We start from the raw sequence: 10,472 nt of genomic DNA on the forward strand, positions 1-10,472 counted from the left end.
ATCCTTTTAAATTATAGGCAAAATGTTTAAAATTAATTCTTTGAAACTTATTATAAGAAAATGTTCTCAAATATGGAAATATATAGGGGAAGAGATGAAATTAGAAAAACTTATTTAAAATGAGTTTCATATTAAATACAATTTCAAAACTATAATTTTTTTTAAAGGAAAAACATACAAGGTTTTCAATACGAAATTATATATATTTTTGTTATATTAGTAATAATAATTAAATATATAAAATTTGAGTATATTATTTTGGACCCTTCAAACTTTTTTATCAAGATCCGCTATTATCACCACCAAACTAAACTCTGCAACCACCTCTACAACAAGCACCACCATCACACTAAAATCAACACTACCACTACCATACTAAAACCATATTCACCACCATTAGTGTAATGGTGGTGAATGTGATTTTAGTGGTGGTGAGGGTAGTGATTTTAGTGAGATGGTGGTGCTTGTGCTGGTCGTTGTAGGGTAGTTGTTTGTGGTGGTGGTGGTTATTTTAATGTGGTGGTGGTGGTTATTTTAATGTGGTGGCAGTGGTTGTGGGTCTAGTTTGGTAGTGGCGGAGGTTTTAGTGTGGTGATGGTTGTGGTTGTGGTGGTGGTGACGACAATAGTGATGGTGGTGGTAGTTGTGAAAGATGTGGTGAAGGATCATGAAATAGAGAGTAAGTATGATGAAATGGAAGGTGAGACTAAATTGAGCAAATATAACTAAAATAAGAACTTATTTGAACAAAAGACAAACACTCATAATTAGAACGGTCAATTTAAATGACATAAATGAAAAAAATAATATTGAACATAATTTAGCAAAATAAAGACCAAATTTAACGTGAAAAAAAAGACATATTTAATAATAATAATAATAATACATCAACATTATATTTGACTGGTAAAAAAAGTGGAAGAAAACAAATCTATCATAGTCAAATCATTTTGCCTCAGTAGCTGCATATGTGTTTTATTATATTTGAAATCATTTTTTTCACTCTTTTTTAAGGTTGTACATCAGATAACAACTTATAAATTAAGAATGTAAAGACAAATTTTGAGGAACATAATTCAAAATGAAAATGGAAGGAAATTTATGGTTATTTGACTTTGGACTTGGACTTGATACTCATTCTTTCTCAATTATCACTATAACTTTTCTATCTAAGAAAAAACATTCTTAAATTTTAATTTCCTTCTCTATTTTTTCCACTCCTTTTTTATTTTGCATGAGTCTATTTATAGATAAAAAAAGTGATGGTTTTCTCATAGGTGAAAATTTTTCTTTTTCTTTTTATTTTTAAAAATGAATGGTCCCAGTTTGATTAAAGGAAATGAAATAAGCAATAAAAGAGAAGACTGCAGGAAGCAATAAAAGTATAATTAATAGTGTCTCACAGGAGATTTTATTGGATAATTTTGTAGAGGACCAGAGCAGTCTTCTATCAGCTTTAATTAAGGAAATTGGAAGAGATGAAAACAAATGGTCAATCAACTGGAAGTATAGTGAGAGATTGCACAAGAAAAGAGTGTCATTGATTGTTGAGAGAGGAACATAATATGTAATATGAAGAAGAGAGAGAAAGAGAAAAAAAAAAGTGTCCTAGTAGGAAAAGAAAAATTTGAGTAATACTATTTTTTGTGTTTTTTTTAATAAATGGTCTGAAAGGACAAATAAAACATGCTAAATGAAAAAAAAAAAAATTACCAACCCAGACCAAGTAACTTAACAAAATTTTTAATTAAATTTTAAAAAAAGTTTTAATTTACTTTTAAATAAAAAATTTATTTTTTTAATAATAAAATTAATTTAAAAAACTATTTTTATTTAAATTATTAAAAATGCTTTGAGTTTTTTTAATTAAAAAAAAACAACATAAAAAAAATTAAATTAACATTTGCATAAAAAATATTTAATTTATATTATTGTGCAAACACATGCAAGGATGTTAACACTAATTTAATCAGAATCTAATTTAATCAGAATTTAGTAATTTAGTTTTTGTGTGGGAGAATAATCTCTTCTGCTAAACCCCCAATTTTGTTCACAGATATGTTAACAAGATAACAAATAACAGATTTCCCATCTAGATTTAAATTTCAAAAGTATTTATCTGTTTGGTTTCCATACGCAACACACTCAAATTATTTCCTTTAAAAAATTCCCATTTACTTGACATATAAACAAATTAAACTGTAATCACAATTAATTTCAAAAAAAAAAAAACTATAATCTTATCTAAATAGTACCACTTTAAATATCTTTTTCACAAACCATGTAAAATATTGACATGCGAACGTGAACCGCCACACTAGGGTGCCACGCATGCTGATGGCTATGGTCAATAATCAACAGTGGAAATAATATCACAAATATAATAAAATTAAAAAGTAACCAAATATGACAAAAAAAAAAAAAGCTCATTCAACATTTTCTTTTAAAAAATTGTAATAACAATATAAAAAAAATTGAGAGGCTGAGAAGGGAAAGGGAACAAAAATAAAACACATGTAGAGAAAATAGTCACAAAAAAATATTATTCTGATTTTGTTATTATTACTGTATTTGAAGAAAAACTGAAGAAGGAGAGAGAGAGAGAGTGATCGTCATAACTCATACGTTTGCTTCAGAGTATCCAAAACTAACAGAAAATTATACATTGTCTCTCTCGCCTCCTCTCAATTTCACACAAACACATCTCACTACACAAAAACAAAACCCTATTTCCTATTTCTAACACACACACTCTCTCTTTCTCCCATTCTCTTTCACTCTTTGCTCATTCATTTTCCAACTCCCAACCTAAACCAAACCAACTTCTCTGTTTTCTTCTTCTCTCTATTCGCATTCTGCGATAAGGTCTCCGGCTATTATTTCTCAAACGTGGACGTTTTACTCCCATAGTCAATCACTGCCTCGCTCTAGGGTTAGTTGGTTCCCTTTTCGTGTTTCTCTCTTCGCACTCGCGCAATCAATAGTCGATGTTTCTTCCGTAACCCTAGGTTCTGGAGGAGTGATTTTTTAACCCAATCAACTAATTCCGCGTGTCCTTACTTTTGTTTTCTTATTTTTTTTTTCATCACCTATTTTCTTTCCACACTGAATATAGGGTTGCCCTCTAGGGCTTTTTTTTTGGTTTTTTAAATTTGGAGAAACGGATGGGTTTGCAATGTGGTGAGTTTTGAGTTGTGACATTGTTGCCCTAGTGGTGTGTGGATTACTCCCAATTATTGGATTGTTGAATTGTGTTGAGAGGTAAAACATCTGTGAGTGGTTTGTAGCGGAAATCCGTGTTTTGATTAATAATGGAGTCGTAGCTTTGAGAAGCGCGTGTTTTAATATTCAGGTTTGTTGTTAGGGAACATATCTGTCTTGTTTCTGGACTTTTCTGGACCCGTTACGGCTGGAGTTCTTTATTCTGATGCTGCTGTTGAAGGATAGTGAATGGCTGAGTAATTGAATTTCACTGCGGAAAGTGCTGGTATTTCTTGTTGTTTGGGAAGGGTTCCTGCGTTAGGGGTTTTCTTGATAAGGTTGGTCTTTTGAAGAGTGATGACTGGTGCATGGTAGAGAAGGGAATTTATACACTTACAAACAAGTGTGACAGTGCTACTTGGGGGTGGGACTTGGTGAAGAGGTGCCCCCATTTATTTTTTGTTTTTTCTGATGATGTTCAGTCTTAGTTATGGAAAGAAGTGAACCCACATTAGTTCCAGAATGGTTGAGAAGTGCTGGAAGTGTTGCCGGGACTGGCAGTTCAGTCCAACATTTTCCATCCTCGTCTACTCAAAATGGTAATTTAGATATTCCATCTGAATTATGCACGTTTGTAGTTCTTTTTGTTTTATTTAATTCAGTATGCCATGTTTGCACATATATGAATATTGTTTATTTGTGGCCACGTGTGATAAAGTGGGTATTAACAAGGTTTACAAGGATACGGTTGTGACCATTATTTGTAACATCAATGTTTTTTTACTCTCCTTGATTGCAATTGTGGCAATGTTTTTTTTACTGTGTGACCGCAATTGTGGCTCAATTTGTCTGCAATTTAAAACCGTCGCTATGTGTTTTACGATTGAAAAGAGGAAAGTTATACTAACTGTCATGGCATTGTTGTGTAGATTCTCCTTCTGTAGCCCATCATGCAAGGAATAGGTCTTCTAAGAATGGTAGTGATATTGATAGTGCTCGATCTCTGTTTCTTGAACGGACATCCTCATCAAATTCCCGGAGGAGTTCTATAAATGGCTCTGCCAAGCATGCCTATAGTAGTTTCAACAGAAGCCATCGTGACAAAGATCGTGATAGAGAGAAAGATAGATTAAGTTTTGGTGATATCTGGGATAGTGATGGTCCTGACCCATTGGCCAACCTCTTTTCTGGAAGGATGGAGAGGGAAACATTGCGCCGTTCTCATTCAATGGTTTCCAGGAAACAGAGTGAGGTTATACCCCGTAGAGTTGCAGTTGACACTAAATCTGGTGGCAGTAGCCATCATAGCAATAGCAATGGTATTCTTTCTGGGAGTAATGTTAGTAGTAGTATTCAGAAAGCTGTATTTGACAAGGATTTTCCATCACTTGGTACTGAAGAAAAGCAGGGAACAACTGAAGTGGTGAGGGTTTCATCTCCTGGTTTGGGTGGTGCTACTAGTCAGAGCCTGCCTGTTGGTAGTTCTGCTTTGATTGGAGGGGAGGGATGGACATCTGCACTAGCAGAGGTGCCTACTTTAATTGGGAGCAGCAGTGCTGGATCTCTATCAGGGCAGCACACTGTTAACACAAGTGGGTCTGTATCATCAAGTACCACAGCTAGTCTTAATATGGCTGAGGCATTGGCACAGACTCCATCTCGAGCTCGCTCTGCTCCCCAGGTAGTTGAGTCAGTACTGTGTTTCTAGCTACTTTATTCTTATTCTTTTCTTTAAATTGTAGTTATTTTATATTTTATACTTGTTCATGATAAAGTAGTAAGGCCCCTAATCAATTGTAGGTGCAAGTGAAAACCCAAAGGCTTGAGGAACTGGCCATCAAGCAGTCAAGACAGTTGATTCCCGTAACACCCTCAATGCCTAAAGCTTTGGTAAGACTTTGTGAAATGCTGTTGTAGTATTTTTTTGCAAGTATTATTTTATTTTTTATTGCATTGCAGGATCTTATTTCTCATAATTAGTCTATATCCGTATGCATCTTATCTTTTAATTGATATTATTTATATGAAGTCAGACTTGTACTTTGGCAGTTTAGTTTATTTTGTTTGCAATACAGAGTGCCATGTAGTGGAAGGATTAAGATTTGTTGTTTCTGGAGTGCTATTTCGAAACTGAGTTGAGGTTAACAATTTGAAAAGTATTTTGAATAGCCTGGAGTCTTTTTGATGGTTGAGGGTGTAGTCTAACTATCAGATTTAGAATGGTTAGTTTTTTTGTCTTTTTTGTCATAGTATTATTTGTTATATGTTGCATTTAATGATGGCCAGGTACATTATTTATATTTATATAGATAATATAGACATAAGATATCATATAATTGAACAAGTTGATGGAGGAGTTTTGGTTAAAATCCTTGCACCATATTTTGTTGTATCATTTAGTGATGGTCATATGTTCTCGTGATGTGGTATAGTGATTCATTACAAATCAAATTAAGGATTTGTTTGTTTGAACGGAAAGTGTGGATTGGAAAGTGACTGGAGCAAGGTAATGAGCAGAAAGAAAACACTTCCTTCTGTAGCAAAGAAAGTATTAAAGGGTGTTACTTTCCATTGGTGCTACATGTTTTTTATTTTTTATTTTTTATTTATGAGGTAAAAAAGAGGAAGGTTTAAAAGAAACTAGTATTTTCAAATATTTATGAGGTAAAAAAGAGGAAAGTTTAGGCCACATTCGATTCAAATTGATATTATTTTATTAATTTAAGTAGCTTAAATATTTTTAGAAATAATTTTTTAAAATATAGTATTTCATAATTTTATATCAGAGTATAAACATATTGAACAAAAATGAGATCTTAATTTGAAGGTGTTAAGTTATAAAGATATTTCATTCGTAAAACATCAATTAACATCAATTAATAAATATATGGGTAACTTTGCAATTGTACAAATAGTTAATTTAGTTAGTTTATTTATGTTTATTTGAAATGACAACTTTCCTTCATTTTCATTTAGCTTCCTCCTCAAACAAACTAGTATACTTTTCACTCAATTTCATTTCTCTTACCTTTTCTTTCATCCCACTTTACTTTTCCTTCTTTGCAATGGAACAGTTACGTCACTCTACTATTTTAAGTTTAATATTACAGCTAGCAGAATTTGTGGAATAGTTTTCTTTTAATCCTGAGACCTGTGTTGTTTCCACTTTATTCTGTTTTTAATTCAGTGAAATAAAATGAATAACGAGTGTTTATTAGTTTTTTTACTGTTTTCTGAGAAATTCAAACAGGAATTGGTGCTTCACTTAGTGTTTTGTTTTTCTATTTTATTTCCTCCTTGCTATTTAATGTGTGATTTTACTTGAGTGGTGTTTATGGAAGCCACAAGTTGCTTTTATCATCCTATCTTACGCCCTTGATTGACCTCCTTCTAAGTGAACGAACGAAGATGTGTGATCCGTTAGCTGACCTGAGTTAGTGGTTTAGGTATTTTTAAGTATAATATCATAAGATTTATGCAGATATCCAGGGTAGCCTTATTTGAGGTCTGTTTAATTTTTAAATTGTTTTATGAAATTACAGCAGTGTTATTGATATCGGATAACGGATTATACCGGTGACTCCAAAAACCTTTATAAAGTTATAACAGAAGTTATAACGGGTTACAGCAATGTTATTAATTACAGTCCTTCTATCCTCATCCAAATTTGAAAAGAGTGTTTCTTTTTAGGTTCTGTTTATCTATTTTAAGCACGACCTTGTAGCCTGAATTTGAGTCATGAAGTTGTATCATTATCCAAGCAGTGGTTTCTTATTAGTGATGTTTTTGTGCTCCTTGCCCACTGGGTTGATATGACATATATATCATTTTATGACTACTACATGCTATGACATAAATCTGAAAATGTCATCAACTGATTACTCCATTGTAGTCAAATTTGCAATTTAAAATGTGGAATTGCATGATTTCATGGTTCTGCCCACCACCATGTCCAATTTAGAGCTCATGCAAGATGGTGCCAGAGTGGGATTGGGATTATCATCAGAAATTGTGGAAACGGTGGAGTCGCCACCATGTTTTGGTGTTGTGTTGCATTCTTTTTTTTTGGGTTTAAACTGAAGCCCAATAGTAAGAACTGGTCTCCTTCGTGCACAGTTGGTTTTTCGTAGTTCCTATTTATGTGATGTTACTTTTTTCCTTCTTGTCTATTAAGCAACCACCTTCCCTAAAATAAAACCTGATCAGTTGTGTTTGTTCTGATTGCTTGACTATAGCCTTGGTGAAACTGTGTTGACTCATACCACTCACTATTTCACTTTTTCTCCTTCACCCACAGTTGTGACTTATTTTAATTATATATCTATATATCTATATATATATATATATATATTGTATTGTATTATCTAGAAGTAGAATCTACAGTCAATCTTTCAATCCCACGAGTTATGATCTTCTGAGCACATCACTGTACCAACCATAATCTCAATTTTTGCTATCTTGGTGTACTATTTGAACCTGGTTACTTTGATCTGATGTGCAAGTCCTTAATACTGGTTCCCCATGAATACCCACGAATTTCCTGGTGCATTCTAGACCAATATTGTTAAATGGCAGTCCATGTTGGAATGGTTTGGCAGATTTTTTGCCAACCGCCTTGGTGGCAATTTGTGCCGGGAGGCCTGCTAAGGTCGCACTATAGGCCGCATTGCTGTGTATATTGTTGAGTATTCCCATATTTCACCATCCTTCATTTATAACATTGCTCTGGACTACTACCTATATCTCTACTCCAGCATATATTCTATATGGCGTATAAGGAACCTGTGTGCTGGGATTATGTGGTTCATTGGAATAAGGATCTGTCATGGTTTTACATTTAATATTGCTTAAAACCTTTTAATTTTTGGTGGGTACAGTATAATTGCCATAATTTAAATAAATTTGATAAGGTTTCTAAAGAAAGTCACGGGTGACATTTCTATGTATGACTGTAACCATATTGTTTATATCATAATAAGATGGTTCTTTCCTGCATCACTTTTAATACCTTCCCGTTGCTGGAACATTGCATTATTTTCCATGTTTATATGATTAGTTCACCTCGGATGGGTTTGGGGATGTTGCAATTATGCTTGAAATTTCTGATTTCTTTAGAGGATACTTAAAATTGATTTTGTAAACCATATTACTATGTATGTTCTATTTGTTTCCCTGTTTTTATAGAAACCTGTGGAAGAAATAAGGATTGTGTATAAGATGCATTTTTTAAGCAATATCAAAATTAGATGTTTCCTTGTTCAAGACACACATCCAAAACTTTGCAAGTTTATATTTCTAGTTTCGTGTGTATAGTTACTGTCTTGTATTCAATAAAAAAAATTTCATTAATAGATAGAATATAATGTTTTATTTTCTTTTCTCTTAAGTCTTTAATGATTCAGTGTATTTTTCTATAGGTTCTTAATTCTGAGAAATCAAAGCCTAAAACAGCTATCAGAAATACTGAGATGAATGTAGTTACAAAGACTGTGCCACAGCAGCCCTCTGCCTTGCACATTGCAAGCCAATCTGTTCGCAGTGTAAATGCCAAAGTTGACACTCCAAAGACATCTGGAAAGTTTACTGATCTGAAATCCGTTGTGTGGGAAAATGGTGCTTCCCCTACCTCCAAGGATGTATCACACCCAACAAATTATTCTAACAGCAAACCGGGAAATCATCATGCTTCTGCTTCTGCCTCCGCTTCTGCACCTTTGAGGAACCCCAATAACCTAAAATCTTCCACTGAAAGGAAATCAGCTTCTTTGGATCTGAAATTAGGTTCAACTTTGGATAAGAAACATTCCATCTCTCAAGTGCAGAGCCGGAATGATTTCTTCAATCTCATTAAGAAGAAAACTTTGATGAACTCTTCTTCAGTTCTGCCAGATTCGGGCCCAATGGTTTCATCTCCCCTGGTGGAGAAATCTGATGAAGTAAATAGCGAAATGGTTAACGAATCTGCAAATCCGCAGTCTCTCGGGAATGGTACCGAACTGACTAGCAATGGTAATACCCATGCTCATGAGGAGGTTCAAAGACTTTCTGATAATGAAGAGAAAGAAACAATTCCCTGCGCTACAATATATCCAGATGAGGAAGAAGCTGCATTCCTTCGTTCCCTTGGCTGGGAGGAGAACTCAGACGAGGATGAAGGCCTTACAGAAGAAGAAATCAATGCTTTCTATCAGGAGGTAGTGATATCTTGATCTAGTTTTGCACTGATTATTATAATTGCAATTTAAATCTGCTTAGTTTTGTCATGCATCAATATAATGAAAATGTATCATGTGAACTTTTGACCCCTTGTGAAGTTAAGAATCCTTGCTTTGTTTAACGGAACGAGTTTAAATTTCATTTTTGGTAGATTTGTTGAAATATATGCTTGAGTGAAGTCTTTTGATATTATTTCTTGCAGCACCAAATTACACTTTAATGCAACTTACTGTCACCGAATTGGGTTTTGTTTACTTACTTTTCATTGGCGTTTGTTTTCCAGTGCAAGAACTTGGGCCCTACTACGTTCAAGATATGCCAGGGAATGCAGCCAAAGCTGTCCAAGTTGTTCGAATCTTATGCATCTAACTTGCATGGATCTTCTGCTGAGTTGAGCTCTACTGATCCAGGATCTGATGCTTGACAAACTGTTTCTTTAATCATATAGCTAGATCCAAGTTTCATATTTTTGATGGCAGATGGTTAGTTCCATTCCTTTTGTTCTGAAGGCCAATGATTTGAGAGTGAAAGAAGAGGGGTGGGTTTTGATTAGAACCCTGCATTTTGCAAATATTGCAATAAGTTACAGGTGCCTCAATCCTGCCTGTTTAACAGGTTTTTTTTTTTTTTTTTGTTATGTTTTTCTATTGTTTTTCGGTTGAAGGTTATAGGGTTGGTAGGTAGGGGCTATTTTGTCTGCAGTGGAAGATGCTAGGCCATTGCATCTTTTTGGGGGCATTTTGATCCGTTTCTTTTCTTTCATGAGGGTTTGATTCTACATGATAAAGTTTTTATGCTGTTTTTGGTCAATTTTACAAAAAAAAAGGAAATTAAAGTTTTTTTATTGGCTTATTTACTTTTTTAGTTTCACTATTATTTGTTTTTGTTTAATATTGTTCCTACATTTTCAATTTTATGTAATTTGATTTTCTTTATTTTAATTTTCAGGTTTATCCTCTTTTGGTTAAATTTGGTTTAAGAGTGCTTGTGTTACAAATAATGGCTCTTTGAAACCATTACTTAAAAGCTGTTTTTAATTGCTGTTTTTAAATAGA

The 10,472-nt window shown here is 33.6% G+C and overlaps 1 protein-coding gene across 1 annotated transcript; it reads left to right on the forward strand.

Annotated features, from left to right (window-relative positions):
• Nucleotides 1–2,610: 2,610 nt before the first annotated feature.
• LOC114194471 (uncharacterized) lies at nt 2,611–10,269 on the forward strand. Its single transcript, XM_028084721.2, has 5 exons — nt 2,611–3,800; nt 4,131–4,882; nt 5,002–5,091; nt 8,619–9,395; nt 9,701–10,269. Exons 1-5 carry the CDS (start codon nt 3,692–3,694, stop codon nt 9,839–9,841), a joined length of 1,869 nt encoding a protein of 622 aa, XP_027940522.1. The 5' UTR covers nt 2,611–3,691; the 3' UTR covers nt 9,842–10,269.
• Nucleotides 10,270–10,472: the final 203 nt, after the last annotated feature.

The sequence above is a fragment of the Vigna unguiculata genome, chromosome 8 (genome assembly GCF_037176805.1).
Source record: "Vigna unguiculata cultivar grain cowpea cultivar isolate G323 ecotype 2 chromosome 8, ASM3717680v1, whole genome shotgun sequence".
Lineage (NCBI taxonomy): Eukaryota > Viridiplantae > Streptophyta > Magnoliopsida > Fabales > Fabaceae > Vigna > Vigna unguiculata.

What these genes read in the sequence shown, in the direction of transcription:
- LOC114194471 (XM_028084721.2), top strand. Translation starts at nt 3,692, where the DNA reads ATGGAAAGAAGTGAACCCACATTAGTTCCAGAATGGTTGAGAAGTGCT. An exon ending in CCTCAATGCCTAAAGCTTTG is followed by an intron (nt 5,092 to 8,618) that starts GTAAGACTTTGT and finishes ATTTTTCTATAG; the next exon opens with GTTCTTAATTCTGAGAAATC. An exon ending in TCAATGCTTTCTATCAGGAG is followed by an intron (nt 9,396 to 9,700) that starts GTAGTGATATCT and finishes TTTGTTTTCCAG; the next exon opens with TGCAAGAACTTGGGCCCTAC.